The following is an 18,272-nucleotide window of genomic DNA, read 5'->3' on the forward strand; positions in this document are numbered from 1 at the left end:
CTGCAGGCAAAAGACGATACAAAACATGAGTGTCAAAGAATCGATAGATAAGATAAGATAAGATAAGATAACTTTATTATCTCCAACTGGAGAAATTTGGTCAGGTGCATTATCACAACATAGACAAGTAAACAACATGGGGACCATAACTGTAAAAGTCAACAACAGCTTTTACGAATATTACAAAGATACAAATGTAAAAAATATCACATACATCGTTTCATACATACATCCACACACTGCAGGTAATAACCAGTATTCTTAATGTAAAAACAAAAAGAATTAAGAAACATTATTTGAATATAATTATAAAAATAGCCTACTATACTGCACATTGATTATAATAGACAGATAAGATAAGAATAAAGATGAATTGTGGAAAACCACAACCAGATAATCAGCACACACACACACACACACACACCCCCCCCCCCCCCCGCCCCCCTCCCCACCCCACACACGCGGACAGAAATACAAAAAAACTTAGCCGTATGAAGATCACAGGATCAGGAGTCAAGATGGCTGCTGGAAAAAGAGGGCGCTATTCTTTTTTTTTTTAAATGGAGGATAATAATCCAAAGTACCTTGTAGTCAGTAAAATATGGTACTACTACTACTAGTAGTACACACACCACACACACACACACATACACACACACACACACCACACACACACACACACATACATACGCCAAACCAGTAACCATTCTTTTCTCTCCTGTTGCCATGCATCATGCATAGCTCTGCCAATGGTACACATCTATCTAAAGGCTGAAAACACAGAGCAGGTGGGGATACTATCAGTATCTTGAATAACCCCTAGCACTCTCACAGGTCATTGCTGACGGGCGCAATAGCCGAGTGGTTAAAGCGTTGGACTTTCAATCTGAGGGTCCTGGGTTCGAATCACGATGACGGTGCCTGGTGGGTAAAGGGTGGAGATTTTTCCGATCTCCCAGGTCAACATATGTGCAGACCTGCTAGTGCCTGAACCCCCTTCGTGTGCATACGCAAGCAGAAGATCAAATACGCACGTTAAAGATCCTGTAATCCATGTCAGCGTTCGGTGTGTTATGGAAACAAGAACATACCCAGCATGCACACCCCCGAAAGCGGAGTATGGCTGCCTACATGGCGGGTTAAAAACGGTCATACACGTAAAAGCCCACTCGCGCATATACGAGTGAACGTGGGAGTTGCAGCCCACGAACACAGAAGAAGAAGAAAAAACTGCCAAGTAAACCTGGTGGAACAACAATAAAACAATACCAAAAACCAAATAAAACATGTAATAGAAAGCTTCTTTTCCTGAATCGAATGTCAAGAGCTTCCTTCAACCTGCATCAAACAACAGCAACAGGCAGCCATCAACCAGCTGATGATAAAAACAAAGAGAGAAGATGAGAGTAAACCTGAGCCAAGGGCGGGCATGGAGATGGACGTAATGCGTTCCTCGTCGGCAGCTTTCAGAACTTCCAGAACACCTTTCTGCCAGTCCCGCTTGAATCGATCGGCACTGACGTGGACCACGTTGCCGCAAGACAGTTTGGAGGACTCCACTTTGGTGATTGCAACGCCTCTCTCCATCATTCTGTCTCCTAGCAACAACAGTATACCATGAATGCATTAGATGGAATACTGAGCAATGCACTGTTTGGTTTAGGGTTTCAGTTTCTCAAGGATGCATCACTGCGTTTGGACAAATCTATATACACTACACCACATCTGCTAGGCAGCAGCATAACCCAACACCCTTGTCAGGCCTTGAGTGCATGCATGCTTATATATTCGCACTGGTTCAAATCACGGCACAGCCCCCGAAATTTTCTCCCCCTCCTCGACGCTAGTCATTTGGATGAGACGATAAACCGAGGTCCCGTGTGCAGCATGCACTTAGCGCACGTAAAAGAACCCACGTCAACAAAAGGGTTGTTCGTGGCAAAATTCTGTAGAAAAATCCACTTCAATAGGAAAAATAAATAAAACTGCACGCAGGAAAAAATACAAAAAAATGGGTGGCGCTGTAGTATTGTGATGCGCTCTCCCTGGGGAGAGCAGCCCAAATTTCACGCAGAGAAATCTGTTGTGATAAAAAGACATACAAATACAAACATTTGTGTACCTATCAGAGTGGATTTCTTTTTACATAACTTTGCCAGAGGACAACACTCTCGTTGCCATGGGTTCTTTTTCAGTGCACCAAGTGCATGCTGCACACGGGACCTCGGTTTATCATCTCATCCGAATGACTAGACATTCAATTTGATTTTCCAGTCAAACTTGACAGAAAGGGCGAGAGCGAGGTTCGAACCCAAAACCTCACAGACTCTCTGTGTTGGCAGTTGACCGAACGTCTTTACCATTCTGCCACCTTCCTCCTGCAATGTACCGCATGATGACAGGAACATCATTGGTCAGTTTGTATTACTGTCTGAAGTGTTTTTCTGTACGAGATTAAAATACGCCTGTCTGAACTGCAAAAAGGCATCAGAGTACAACATAAACATTGTTTAAATTGTAGTCACGCATAAAGCTTGAAGGTATTCAAGAATAAAGCCTTAAGTGTACAGAAAGGTTTGTGCAACCAATCATATCAGAATTAATAAGAAACATGATTAAAGAAAGGCATTAAAAGAAGAAAAAAACAACAACTCTGTTTCCACCAAAATAAAATGCCTCAAAAGTATACTGAATAAACTTTGCAATAAATCAGGCTCACTTCTTGGTTCATGTTTGCATACACCTATGAATTTTGGACTGTGTGTTTTCTTTTTTTTGTGGCAGGTCCATTTTCTGCAATGTCTGCCTGTGACTTTGTGACATGTTGTCCAATATCTCCACTTTAGCTGCACTTGTAGGAAACAGTGCTGTTCTGACTAAACAAACTCTGTTGTCATACATCTCCACTCTTGTTACACTGGTAGGAAACAATGCTGATTTCTGACCAAACACTTGTAGGAAACAATGCTGATTTCTGACCAAACACTTGTAGGAAACAGTGCTGTTTTCTGACCAAACACTTGTAGGAAACAGTGCTGATTTCTGACCAAACACTTACAGGAAACGGTACTGATTTCTGACCAAACACTTGTACGAAACAATGCTGATTTCTGATCAAACACTTGTTGGAAACAGTGCTGATTTCTGACCAAACACTTGTAGGAAACAATGCTGATTTCTGACCAAACACTTGTAGGAAACAGTGCTGATTTCTGACCAAACACTTGTTGGAAACAGTGCTGATTTCTGACCAAACACTTGTAGGAAACAATGCTGATTTCTGACCAAACACTTGTTGGAAACAGTGCTGATTTCTGACCAAACACTTGTTGGAAACAGTGCTGATTTCTGACTAAACACTTGTAGGAAACAGTGCTGAGTTCTGACCAAACACTTGTAGGAAACAGTGCTGATTTCTGACCAAACACTTGTAGGAAACAGTGCTGAGTTCTGACCAAACACTTGTAGGAAACAGTGCTGATTTCTGACTAAACACTTGTTGGAAACAGTGCTGATTTCTGACCAAACACTTGTAGGAAACAGTACTGATTTCCTACCAAACTTGTGAAGGAAACATTGCTGTTTTCTGACCAAACACTTGTAGGAAACATTGCTATTTCTGACCAGACATTTGAAGGAAACATTGCTGTTTTCTGACCAAACACTTGTAGGAAACAGTACTGATTTCTACGCCACACTCTGCTGTCAAACAGCACCACTGTTTGTTACACCTGTAGGAAACATCCAGTTGGAGACGTGTATTCTATAGACAGCAAGTGTTCTTACTCTGTGCTCTGCACTCAGCGGCCAGGTCAGGTCCACATGCCTTGCTGATCTCCTTCGAGAGAACACCTGAAATGTGTCCATGTCCACACACACACACACATACAGGCACATGCACACACCGCACATATACACACATACACATGCGCGCGCGCACACACACACACACACTGGCATCAGTAAATGTGAAAGCTTTTGAAACCAGTTTTGCTTCTGTTCATCTTTAACGTTAAAATTGACCTATCCAAACCAAAAAAAAAAAAAAAAAAGGAAAAAATTCCCCAAACAAACAAAACAAAACAAAATCACATTACAGCCTACATTCAAGATTTGGTACTGGCTTTATCACTCACTCAGTATGCAATGCTTTAGAACTGGAAGCAGCTTTTTTTTTTTTCAATCAGTGCTTCCATGCTGATCAAGCTTTTGAAATTTTTAGATTGACACAGATTAATAAATACTCAACTAAAAACAACTGAAAACATCCTTTTTCACACACAATTTATCTGGAAAGTGTGTCAGACAAAAGAACAATCAGAGACAAAACAAACAAACAAAAAATTAAATGGACACCCCCCAGCCCTATCCCCCTCCTTGAACACGACACATATTCTCACACATGCTTTTTTTTAAAAAATCACATGCATACATACGCACAGACATATTCTGTCTCTCTCTCACACACACAGACTACAAACACATTCTGTCACACACACACACACACACACACACAGAGAAATCTTTCCCTCTTTTTTTTTTCTTCGGTTTTTCTTATGTTTTGTTTTGTTTTTGTTTTATCTGACAATGTATTCCTCATACCGTAGGAAAGGTCGAGGTTATCGTTGGAGCTGTTGACGATGGCATCACACGGCTCAGTGAGTATGTTGCCCTCCTTCACCATCACCGTCAGCTTGCCCATCTTGGTCTTCAGTTGATCTGGACTGCCTGCCACACATTCATAATCGCCAATCGAGCCATATAATTATGTGACCTGGTTGAAGACATAATTTGACAAAAAACAAGAACACCAAAGAATCGACAGACAGACAGAAAATACGGAAAAAAAACTTAGCTGTATGAAGAGCACAGGAACAGGAGTCGGAATGGCTGCTGGAAAAAGTGGGCACTAGTCAGGGGGGCAAAGGGGAGGTTACCTACTTCCGGGAGGTTATCAGCCGTTGTTACTTTTGTTTTCTCCGCATAGGTGGATAGCAGTTTGCACAGGACAGGAATGTCAGACCCCTGCCGGAGTCTGCACTAGTGGGTGACGGTTAAGTATGTGTAATTAAACTGGACTTACTAATCACCTACGTACCCACCCCGTGTGAAGCTCATGTTCAGCTTTGCTTGTGAAGGAGAACAAAAACAAAATTTATGTATCACGATTCAAATCTTCTAAGACATCCATCTATCTTTCATTCCATTTTTTTCTTCCTCTTTTTTTTTTTTTTTTGTTTTTTTTGTTAACTATCATGATTGACCTTCTCAGACATCCATAAATTAATTTTGTTCCTTTTTTAATTACTATTATGATTCATTATCACCATTCCAACCTCCTCAGGCATCAATCATTCATTCCTGTTTCGTTTAAGGCGTCAATGAAAAGACATGAAACCTAAACCAGAAAAATAACCTCCCCTGTGACCTAAGCAACAAGAGTTACCTCCTCCATGCCTGCTCTCCGAGTGCCTGCCTCCCCTGTGACCACCACCACCACCACTACCACCACCGCCGCCACCGCCATGTCTGCCGCCACCACGTCTGTCCCCTCCGTGCCTCCCGCTGTTGGAATGTCGGTCACCACTGTAACTGTCGCCTCTGTGGCTGTGTCCTCCCTGTCTCTCTGCCCCTTTGAACGCCTGCAGACCATAAACAACAAAAGTCCATCAGTTACCACTTTGACTGCCTGCTCACTGCTTTTAACGCCTGCAGACCATAAACAACAAAAGTCCATCAGTTACCTCTTTGACTGCCTGCTCACTGCTTTGAATGCCTGCAGACCATAAACAACAAAAGTCCATCAGTTACCACTTTGACTGCCTGCTCACCACTATGAATGCCTGCAGACCATAAATAAAAGTCCATCAATTACCACTTTGACTGCCTGCTCACTGCTTTGAATGCCTGCAGACCATAAACAATAAAAGTCCATCAGATACCACTCTGATTGTCTGTTCATCGCTCTGAATGCCTGAAGGCCATAAATAAACGTCCATCAGATACCACTTTGATTGCTTGCTCACTGCTAGGAATGCCTACAAACAATAAACAAAAGTCCATCAATTGCTGCTCTGAATACCTGCAGACTATAAAGAAAAGTCCCATCAATTACCACTTTGAATGCCTGCTGACCATAAAGAAAAGTCCATCAATTACCACTTTGAATGCCTGCTGACCATAAAGAAAAGTCCATCAATTACCACTTTGAATGCCTGCAGACCATAAAGAAAAGTCCATCAATTACCACTTTGAATGCCTGCAGACCATAAACAAAAGTCCATCAATTACCACTTTGAATGCCTGCAGACCATAAACAAAAGTCCATCAATTACCACTTTGAATGCCTGCTGACCATAAAGAAAAGTCCATCAATTACCACTTTGAATGCCTGCTGACCATAAAGAAAAGTCCATCAATTACCACTTTGAATGCCTGCTGACCATAAAGAAAAGTCCATCAATTACCGCTTTGAATGCCTGTAAAACCATAAAAAAAACTGCCACAATGAATGCCTGCAGACCTATAAAGATAATTCCATCAGTTGCTTCTTTGAATGCCTGCACAACATGAACAAAGTCCATCAAATATTTCTCTCTCAGTTCATGTAACAGAAACAAGCATGCATGTACGTTGACAGACTCTCTATCCTCTCCCTTGAGCAATCAACATTTATACAAACAGGCTATACAGGATCTTACACTTTGTTTGGACAAAGCAACATACATACAATAACATTTCCACAACACAACGCAATGCATGGCAACATACACAACACAACACACACAAGGCACAACAAACACAACACAGCACACACAATGCAACTCAACGCAACACACACACAACACAACATACACAACACAACATACATTACATAACATACACAACTTACACAACACAACAAACACAACAAAACACACACAATGCAATGCAATGCAACACAACACAACACACACAACGCAATGCAACACAACACAACGCAATGCAACATACACAACACACACACAACACAACACAACACAACACAACACAACACAACACAACACAACACAACAAACACAACACAACGCAACAAACACAACACAATGCAACATACACAACACACACACAACACAACATGCACAACACAACACAACAAACATAACAAAACACACACAACGCAATGCAATACAACACAACGCAATGCAACACAACACAACACACACACAACACAATATACACAACACACACACAACACAACATGCACAACACAACAAAACACAACACAACACAATCATCAGAACCTCTCACCTCCAGGCTCTCAGTGTCTCGGTTGAAAACAATGATCTGAACTTCCTTCATGCTGCTGCGAGGGTTGGTCTGGAACCACTCGCCGATCGAAGAGAACATGATGGAAGCCACCTGTTCAGGTGGGTAGCCCAGTCGCCCTGTGCCCAGGGTGGGGAAGGCGATGCTCCGTGCATTCTTTCTGCTGGCTGCGTCAAGGCACTCTTTGACAGCCTGTCCCATTTTCTGAACGTCCCCGTTTTCGTCGACGTGACAAATATGTCAAACACACACAAAAACAAACACATGCACGCACACACACACACACACACACACACATGTACACACAGATGAAACAAATATGTCACACACACAAAAACACACACACACATTCTCTCTCTCTCTGCATGTCTCTCGCTCTTTCTAACTTTCACACACACACACACACACACACACACAGACAGTACACACACTCTCTCTCATATTTTCAGACGCACACACACACACACACACACACTCACAATTCTACCCTACTTAATCTCTGACACACATGCAGGCACACACTCTCTCTCTCTCTCTAGCACATACACACACACACTCACTCTCTCACTCACTCTCTCTTTCTAGCACACACACACACACACACACACACACACACACATCCTATAACACACACACACCCTCTCTTTTTCTCACACATACACAAAAACTCACTCACTGACTCACTCTCTCACTCACTCTCACACTCTCTCTCTCTCTCACTGACACACACACACACACACACACACACACATCCTATACACCGAAGCACTCACCTTCCCTCGGTCGTCACGCCAGCTAGGTAAGCTCAGGTGATAGACAGCTTTACAGTCCAGGTTTCCACCGGTCGTCCACACCACCTTTCCCAGCTCCGCCGGCCCGTTCCTCTCCAGGAACTTGCGCAGGTCCTGCTGGATGGCTTCTCCCCCGTGTTCCAGGATGCTCTTGGACAGGATCCCCTTCTTGAGGTCCAGACTGGGGTGAGTGGTGCACACGATGACATCAGCCTGTCAGGACAGGAAGTTCACAACGTACATTTATTGGATTGGATTTGGATTCGATATGGTTACTTATACAGTACCTATGCTCGGTCGGAGACCAAGCTCTGAGCACTTTACAAACTCGGGGTCATTTGCACAACAGGCATGCCTACCTGGTCAGAGCTGACTGATCATTTTGTTCATTTACCCAGCCATGTAGGTAGCTATACTCTGTTTTCGGGGGGTGTGCATGGTGGGTATGTTCTTGTTTCCATAACCCACCCACCGCCGACATAGATTACAGGATCTTTAACGTGTGTATTTGATCTTCCACGCGCACATACACACAAAGGGGGTCCAGGCACCCATGTTGACTGGAGAGATCATTGCCCACTTCCCTGACACTTTTTTTTTTCTTTTTTACAGACTTAAAGCATAGAAAATCTTAACCATGACATCTGCCTGTGATGACAGGATTTCAGAACATACATTTCCCCCCTTCCCTGACCCTTCATTTTTTCTCTTTTTTTTTCTTCTTTTTTTTTTTTTAACAGACTTAAAGCACACAACCTTTACAGTCACAGGAGTATTTTATGCTCAGTGACAACTATTTGCCAAGGGATGAAAGAACTTTAGCTTTTCAGTGACAGGAGTATTTTATGCTCAGTGACAACTATTTGCCAAGGGATAAAAGAACTTTACCTTTTCAGTGACAGGAGTATTTTATACTCAGTGACAACTATCTGCCAAGGGATAAAAGAACTTTACCTTTTCAGTGACAGGAGTATTTTATGCTCAGTGACAACTATCTGCCAAGGGATAAAAGAACTTTAGCTTTTCAGTGACAGGAGTATTTTATGCTCAGTGACAACTATCTGCCAAGGGATAAAAGAACTTTAGCTTTTCAGTGACAGGAGTATTTTATGCTCAGTGACAACTATTTTCCAAGGGATAAAAGAACTTTACCTTTTCAGTGACAGGAGTATTTTATGCTCAGTGACAACTATTTGCCAAGGGACAGAAGAAGCACTTTACCTTTTCAGCGACAAGCCTATTTTATATGCTCAGTGACAACTATTTGCCAATGGATGTTTTGGTCACAGAGTGAAATAATTTTAAACGTGTTATTTTTTGAGGTGGGGGGTGGGGGTGGGGGTGGGGGGGGGGGACAGAGGGGGCGAGGGAGGGGGGGGGGGTTATTCAAACATACAAACTCCAAAAATAAAGTATATATAACCTACACTTTTCTGGAAAGAAAATCAACACACTGTCCAATCATGGCATGAATTCTATGATTTTGTGACAGGAAAATTAATACAATCACACAGACGCAAATTTCTGTCCTGGGGCACTTTTTTTGCACACTTGAAGGGGATGGAAATTTCTGTCCTGGACCACTTCTTTTGCACACTGGAAGGGGATGGAAATTTCTGTCCTGGGGCACTTTTTTGCACACTGGAAGGGGATGGAAATTTCTGACCTGGACCACTTTTTTTGCACACTGGAAGGGCATGAAAATTTCTGTCCTGGGGCACTTTTTTTGCACACTGGAAGGGCATGAAAATTTCTGTCATGGGGCCTTCAAGGGGTTAATGTATTTCTTTTCACTGAATGTTTCACTGAAAACGACAACAACATATCTTTACATTATTATATTAGCTTGCGCAAGTAGTTACCAAACTGATATATAAAAAATTAATTGATGGTGTTTTGCTTGGGTAAGAAAAAAACTTAAACAAACTTAGACAGATAGTTGCCCTTTAAGGATAATAAAGATTCTCATGAACTTAAAAAGGGAGACACATGATTGGTATTCAATCAGACACCTGTCTGTCCAAACCAGGGCAGTTCTTCCAAGCAAGCCGTGATCACCAGGGCACATACATGAAGATTGTTTTTTCTTTCTCTTTTTTTTTCTTTTTTTTTTTTTGTTGAAAATACAGCAAAGCAGGATCACTTTGTTTACAAAATGGTAGTTTTATATCCTCTGATTTGGCAAACATGAAAGTATATGCACAAAAGTAAATCATTTATTTAATAAAATTTAGAAATACTCACCCTTGACTTGGCAATTTCTCCTGAGATGATTTTGACAGGTCCGTGTGATCTCCCACCATGGCTGTGGTCTGAAGCTGAATCTGGGTGGAAAAAAAAGAGAGAAAGATTTAGGATTAAAGAGCAAGTAATGTGATGCAAAGGCAATTCAAATCAGCAAAACTGCTGACAATATGGAATACTGGCTTCCAAAATCTAACATCTACAGCATTTTTTTTTCCTGCAACTTGACAGAGGCAGACAGGATCATCTCCAAGTTTAAGACCTAATGGAAATGTAATTGAAGCGAACAGATTCTGCGAACACATCCACCTTTTCCAGATTCACCCATACACATGACTTTCTTTTGATGAGATGATGCTCCACTGAAGACTTTGACTGAAATCATGTGTGAGGAAGAGGAGAATATTACTGAGACATATCTTTTGTGAGTACAAACATCATGAAAGTACACTTTGAACAACAGCCCTGGTGATATTCACCCACAAAATTCCACCTGACCACATCATCAATTCTTCTTCATCCTTTTCTCCCTTCATTCAGACAGAAGGCAGTGGGGCACCACATATAACTGTTCACCAGATTCCTCCTGGTCTATCAGTTCTGATCCAAAGCCTGGGTCTCTGCAAATGGTTCTCCTATTATCATGGAAAATACCACAATGCATTACCTCTGTCAGACCTGTATGTTGAAGTCTCAGGGCCTCCGTGTCTTCCAGGACGAGTTGAGGACTTGGGTCCCCCTTTTACAACCAACAGCTTGCCGAACACCCTTTTAGCTGCATTCATGAAACCGTCCAGTGGTTCAGCACCAACGTCAATCAGTATCAACTTATTTATGCAGCTGCTGCGTCCTGCTTCCTTGAAGTACGCCCCAATGGCTTTGACGATGGTGAGGGTCGCCTTGTCCACAGGGTAGCGGAAGATACCACAGCTGATGGCCGGCATGGCGACTGATGTCAGCTTCATGCTCTCCGCCTTCTTCAGTGTTTTCTTCACTGTCAGCGTGAGAAGCTCCTCTTCCCCTGGAGTTTAAAGGGAGGGAAAATTGAATAAAACAGTCAAAGAAGAAGAAAATAAGTGCAGGTATGTGAATCATATAAGGAGAATAAGAACGCAGATGACTAAAATATTGCTGTCTGTAATTTCATTGTTAAAATTGAAGATTTTTTTTCTTAATGCTGGTTACTGATTAAGATAAGATACAGCTTTATTGTCTGCAGCTCACAGAATTTTTTCTTTTGGCTCAAGTATACATAACATTAAATATAAAATGCACAATAGTTTTTGAACATGACATTTCATTAAATTATGCTTTGCAGTAAATTGTTGACTAGCTAAGAAATCTATATGTCATTCACACTGAAAAACAAAAAAACAAACAAGAGAGGCAAGGCCTTCAAGACTCACTTGTGATACTTAAAAATAAAAAAAAATCTAATTGTTAAAATGTGTTCTGTATTTGTTATCATAAAGCTTCAGGTTAAAAAAAATTTTAATTTAAAAAGCCCTGAAGGCAGATTTGAATCCCACATGTTCGGGTGAGAAGAAACTGTCTTACCCATTACACTATCATGGCTCCTTAACTGACATTCAAAAATTTAACATTTCAACATGCTTTTTTAAGGCGATAAATAGATTGCGGTATTCGCAGTGAGAATGCTGTTTAAATCATATTATTCTGGTGTATCTTGGGTATTCAAAAAATCTTTAAGGGCAATTAAAAATTCTTTTTAAGTCCACGGTAAAGGAGATGTGGATATCACCGCAATCACACTGCAACACTTAGCCGTTTTCTCTGGATCTAAATAGATGTACAAGTTTAGTTACACCCCCCGGGAATGTACGACACGGTCGATTTAATTTCTCCTTTATGTTCATTTTAGTTTTATAGTTTTAAAGTTGATATGAAAATTGAGTACTTTATTAAACTAACAACATGTAGAGCCAAGTACAATTACTTCTAAACATTGTATGAAGTGAAAAGGACTTCATTTTGAGAAAAGTCAAGACTGGAAATTTTTACGTTTCATCAAGGGTATTAACTCTCATGGTTTATTATTTTTAACTGTGAATTCCTATGATTTTGTTGATATTTTTATGGCATTTTGGAGCATAATCAAGTAAGTGATCAGGCGTTCACAAATCTTTCTCTGAATAAATATTTAACGGTCTCCTTCTCCAACTTTCCATCACATTTTATCGTGTATTGTCAACTGAATATAGGATTGAACCGGCAGGTCAACAACTTGAAACAAAATGGCGTCCTTCGCATTCACAAGGAATATGAGCACGCACTTTGAATATGTAGAAATATCTGTATGCAACTGATTTTTGCCCATGACCTTCAGGGCTCAGCCAATAGATCTATAAAGTCCACTCGTAGTATTGATTTTAGTATTTTCCGAAAAAGACCACTCGGGCGAATGAACACAGTGAAAGCCCTGTGCACTGAGAGTAAAACACACAAGCTTTTTATGTACTGAGTATAATTTCAAAATGTAATGTTTATGATGAGAAAGATCAGTTTAAAGCAAATTAAGTCCCCTAGCATTAATTACAGATTAATTTCCCTTTTTTACTGTGTGCACCAAAGACATGCACCAGAAATATAACTTCCATGCTTAGCAAAAGAAGTTCCTGTTTGAACAAAAAATGATAAAAATGACTGCTCTTGTTGCTGTGTCAGAATATCAGATCAAAGTGCCAAGTTCAGAGAATAAAAAAATATATAAATATAATAGTAAATTCAGTTTGCATATAATTTGGCTTCTTTTTTATATTTTTTTTGTGCCCATCCCAGAGGTGCAATATTGTTTTCAACAAGGTAACTGGAAAGAAATGAATTTTTCCTATTTTTATGCCAAATTTGGTGTCAACTGACAAAGTATTTGCAGAGAAAATGGCAATGTTAAAGTTTACCACTGACACAGACACACACACAGACAACCAAACACCGGGTTAAAACATAGACTCACTTTGTTTACACAAGTCAGTCAAAAAACTGAACGTTCATTTCCTTCAAGGCCTAAACCTATCCACTCATGTACAAACATATTAAATCACCCCACCCTCCAACCTTACACACACACACCAGTGTACACAACAACAACGTCATGCCACCCATGCTACACATCACCATCAAGGTGTCAGGTGTAAGATTGTGTCCACACACCCTGAAGAAGCTGAGCTATGAAAATCTGATCAATAATGACACAGACCCTAATGTTGTGGACATGTGCGTGAGATTGAAAAACAGGACTGACGGGCGCAATAGCCGAGTGGTTAAAGCGTTGGACTTTCAATCTGAGGGTCCCGGGTTCGAATCACGGTGACGGCGCCTGGTGGGTAAAGGGTGGAGATTTTTACGATCTCCCAGGTCAACATATGTGCAGACCTGCTAGTGCCTGAACCCCCTTCGTGTGTATATGCAAGCAGAAGATCAAATACACACGTTAAAGATCCTGTAATCCATGTCAGCGTTCGGTGGGTTATGGAAACAAGAACATACCTAGCATGCACCCCCCGAAAACGGAGTATGGCTGCCTGCATGGCGGGGTAAAAAAGGTCATACACGTAAAAGCCCACTCGTGTGCATACGAGTGAACGCAGAAGAAGGAGAAGAAGAAGAAAAATAGGACTGCATTCTGGATATCCCAGCATCACCCAAGTCCAAGAGATACAAATGCCAGCTACACTAGGAAATTTGAGAATCACTCTTAAAGTGACGCTTATGATATGATGATTCTTGACTGCGTGATCTCAGTCTTCCCAAGAGAGCCTCAAACATTTTTTTTTTCATCACCCTTGCAAGCAAGGTTCTATTCTTCCTGGTTTCCAATGGGAACAACAGTTACAGTCTACCAATAAGGGCATTCAAGATGGTGTAAACAGATAAACATTGTTCACCTGCATCCTCAATTAATATATTTTCTGGTCCATGGAAAATAAAAAAACTGGAAATGTATGAAGTAGGAATAATATTAAACCTAATTTATTTCCCCAAATAGATAGATAGATAGATAGATTTTTATATAGATACTGATATATTGCTGTGAACTACTGTATGTATGTGTGTGTGCAGATATTTGCCTCTCCAATGTTATTCTAGACTTCTATAATATCTCGATTCTAAACTACATTTCGAAGTGCCTGTATCTTCTCATCTCATCTCATCTATCCCTTGACCCGTGGGTGGGTCGTTGGGGCACCATGGATGACTGCCTGGTCAGCTCGCGCCACCTGCCTCGGTCCTCAGCGGCCCTTTGAGTTGTGGCAAATGGCAGGCCCGTCCACTCTTTGATGTTGTCCTCCCACCGCTTTCTCTGTCTGCCTCTCTTCCTCCTTCCTTGTACGGTACCCTGCAGGATGGTCTTGGCCAGGCCGTCTGATCGTGTGACGTGTCCATACCAGCGGAGCTTGCGTTCCTTCACTGTGGTTAGCAGGTCTTTGAATGGGCCAATGGCGTTTTGGACTCTTCTTTTCACTTCCTCATTTGTGATGTGGTCTTTGTATGTAATGTATCTTATATGTTTTTTACTCATGTGCATGAGGACGAAAGAGGTGCAGGTTGAGAGTGACAGCATTTCTGTACACATCTCCCCGTGATTAATGCTAAAAAAGCCAAAATTTTGGAACAACTTTCAACCTGTTTATTGGACTGTTTTATCAATTTTACCAGCTCCCTCTCTCTCATATATATATATATATATATATATATATATAACTAGAAATAAAAAGAAAAACATACAACAAGCCTTTTGCACAAGAACAGAATTTTCGGTCTCAGACCTTCCTCAGCAATGTAATTAGTGTAACTATGTCAAAGTAGTACGTGATGCAAAATGTTATCGTGTCATACTTGACGTAATTTTCAGTCCGAGTTCTTTTTATGCTTCCTCTTTTACTATACATATGTCCTCCCACCCCCAGCCCCGCCAGCCACACTCTCCACCCTCCGCCCCCCACCTCCCCTTCTCTCTCTGTCTTCCCCCCTTCTCTCTCTCTCTTCCTTATCTTGCTCTCCCTCTCTTCCTCCCTTTACCCCTTCCTCACTCATCTTCTACTCCCCATCTTTCGCCCCCCTGCCACACCCCACCCCCCTCTGCCCCCCTCACCCCTCCTGACCGCTCCTCTCTCCCCTCCCCCTGAGGACTCCTCCAACTACTCCACCCCCCTACCCTGCCCCTCACCCCTCTACCTCTCCGATTTATACACATGCATGCATGTATGCACATACACACGTATACCCACACATACACACACATGCGTACACACACATATACACATGTACCCACACGCACTGAGTCTGGAGGAACTGTCTGCTTATAAAGGCATGGCCAGTATTACGATCAACAGTCACCTTGATGGCCCCCTGACCATATCGGTCCCACAGCATGAAGAACATGTGAGCAGTTCAGAGTGCCGGCCCCTGTCACAGCCACCTCTCCTTCCCGGAGAGATTCTTTGGCTACCACCTCGTCCGATTCCTCTTGGATCGATGGACCTCCTGTGAAACACAAGCACCAATCCAAATGTCCAAATGAAGTAAGTATAGGAGTGATGGCCTAGAGGTAACGCGTCCGCCTAGGAAGCGAGAGAATCTGAGCGCGCTGGGTCGAATCACAGCTCAGCCGCCGATATTTTCTCCCCCTCCACTAGACCTTGAGTGGTGGTCTGGACGCTAGTCATTCGGATGAGACGATAAACCGAGGTCCCGTGTGCAGCATGCACTTAGCGCACATAAAGAACCCACAGCAACAAAAGGGTTGTTCCTGGCAAAATTCTGTAGAAAAATCCACATTGATAGGAAAAACAAATAAAACTGCATGCAGGAAAAAATACAAAAAAAAATGGGTGGCGCTGTAGTGTAGCGACGCGCTCTCCCTGGGGAGAGCAGCCCGAATTTCACACAGAGAAATCTGTTGTGATAAAAAGAAATACAAATACAAATACAAAAAACAAAAACAATTCTGACAAAAATTAGAGAAGCTCCAGTTCCATTCTCTGAATGAAGCCAAGACAGAGGGGAAACAGACACCAAAAATATGATGGATAAAAAAAAAAGAAACAAAAGAAACAAACAAACAAAAAAACAGGGAAAAACATACTCAATGAGCCACAGTTTCAGTTTCAGTAGCTCAAGGAGGCGTCACTGCGTTCGGACAAATCCATATACACTACACCACATCTGCCAAGCAGATGCCTGACCAACAGCGTAACCCAATGCGCTTAGTCAGGCCTTGAGCCACAGAAGCATGTGAACTAACAGTCTTTTTCATACTGTGTCAAGGAAGTAAAGAAATACGCTGACATCCACAACTCAAAGCTTTTACCTTATCAAAACAGCGTCAGCCAGACTGTGTTCGAAGGTTGCAACTTAACTTGTATACATGTGCAAGTTGGCTTTTGCATGCAAGACTGTTTTAATCCTACCATAGAGGCTGGCATTCTCAGTCTTCCAGGTGGGTTTGGGGGGGTGTGGGGGGGTGCCAACTGGTCATGTTCTTGTTTCTACGGCTTACTGAAAGCTTACATGAACTGCAGGATCTTTAACATGCGCATTGATCATCTGCATGCATTTCAATATGAAGGAGAAACAAGCAAGTCTGCATATCTGTTCACATGTGTGTGTGTGTGTTGGGGCTCATGTACGTTTATGTGTATTTGACTGTGCTTTCATATCTGTGAAACTGCATGTTTGATGCGTATCTGTTATGCATATGTGGGTGTATGTGTGAATGTGTGTCTCCATGTTTTACATTTATTTGCTTATTTATCATCATTGTTGTCTTATTTATTTATTTATTATTATTATTATCATTATTATTACTACTACTACTACTACTTTATATATATATATATATATATATATATATATATATATATATATATATATATATATATTATATTATTTATTATTTATTTATTTATTTATGTACGCTTACAGTTGACTTCATCAAGTTTTTGTGCCTTATCCATATTACTAGTAGTGGTAGTAGTTTTTTTGTTTGTTTTTTTGTTTGTTTTGTTTTTTTACAATGTTTTTATCTATTATTTATTCCCCACTTTTTTTTCTTTCTTTTTTTTTTCTTTTTTTTTTTAATCAAGGCCTGACTAAGCGCGTTGGGTTACGCTGCTGGTCAGGCATCTGCTTGGCAGATGTGGTGTAGCGTATATGGATTTGTCCGAACACAGTGACACCTCCTTGAGCTACTGAAACTGAAACTGGGAGATTGGAACAATCTCCACCTTGTGCCCAGGACTTGAATCCAAGATCGTTGACTGAAATCTAACGTAACTAAGTTACTTGGCTGTTGTGCAAATAATGGTAATCTGAATTTGCTTGTAACGATACGCAGAGCATCTAAATGAACAAGCACAGATGTGAAATAAGATGATAGCTGCTGGAAAAAGTATCAATCACCTACCCATCCCACTCACCCAAAAAAAGAAAAGAAAAAATAGAAGCAAAACTGCATCCTTCCTTCAATGTGGGTCCATTAACTCCATACGAACAGCGAAAGAGACGACGTTGACAGCGTTTCTCCCCAATTACCATCAAAATATTACAAGCGGAAGGCTCTTATACTGAAAAGGTGAATGTTGACAAAGAATACCACAATTCTGACGACGGCAGCTAAAGGTTGGATCATTGAGACACCCACTGGACATCCGAGGGGTCTGTGTAGAGGAGAAGAGAGGACTGGCCGTACTGTGTGAGTTAAAACTGGTCAAAATCAGAAATAGAAAGCTCTATAACATGGCCAAACATCTGGTGAAACAGCCTCATCAGGATGAACCATCATCAGAGACAATGCCATGGTTAGTATCAGACAATTCTGAAATAATTCACACACACACACACACACACACACACACACACACACACACACACACACACACACAGAGACACACACACACGCACGAACAC

The 18,272-nt window shown here is 41.4% G+C and overlaps 1 protein-coding gene across 5 annotated transcripts in view; it reads right to left on the reverse strand.

The window, feature by feature from the left end:
* LOC143296841 (protein mono-ADP-ribosyltransferase PARP14-like) overlaps positions 1-18,272 on the reverse strand; it is a 63,353-nt gene that overhangs the window by 18,958 nt on the left and 26,123 nt on the right. For all 5 annotated transcript variants that reach the window (XM_076608848.1, XM_076608830.1, XM_076608825.1 and 2 more), the window contains 9 exons: positions 15,702-15,848; positions 11,011-11,364; positions 10,344-10,423; positions 8,082-8,312; positions 7,291-7,512; positions 5,447-5,642; positions 4,603-4,728; positions 3,787-3,852; positions 1,413-1,598 (listed from right to left, as the gene is read on the reverse strand). In XM_076608848.1, coding sequence (XP_076464963.1) covers positions 1,413-1,598; positions 3,787-3,852; positions 4,603-4,728; positions 5,447-5,642; positions 7,291-7,512; positions 8,082-8,312; positions 10,344-10,423; positions 11,011-11,364; positions 15,702-15,848 — 1,608 coding nt within the window. The remainder of the gene's footprint in view (positions 1-1,412; positions 1,599-3,786; positions 3,853-4,602; positions 4,729-5,446; positions 5,643-7,290; positions 7,513-8,081; positions 8,313-10,343; positions 10,424-11,010; positions 11,365-15,701; positions 15,849-18,272) is intronic.

The sequence above is a fragment of the Babylonia areolata genome, chromosome 2 (genome assembly GCF_041734735.1).
Source record: "Babylonia areolata isolate BAREFJ2019XMU chromosome 2, ASM4173473v1, whole genome shotgun sequence".
Lineage (NCBI taxonomy): Eukaryota > Metazoa > Mollusca > Gastropoda > Neogastropoda > Buccinidae > Babylonia > Babylonia areolata.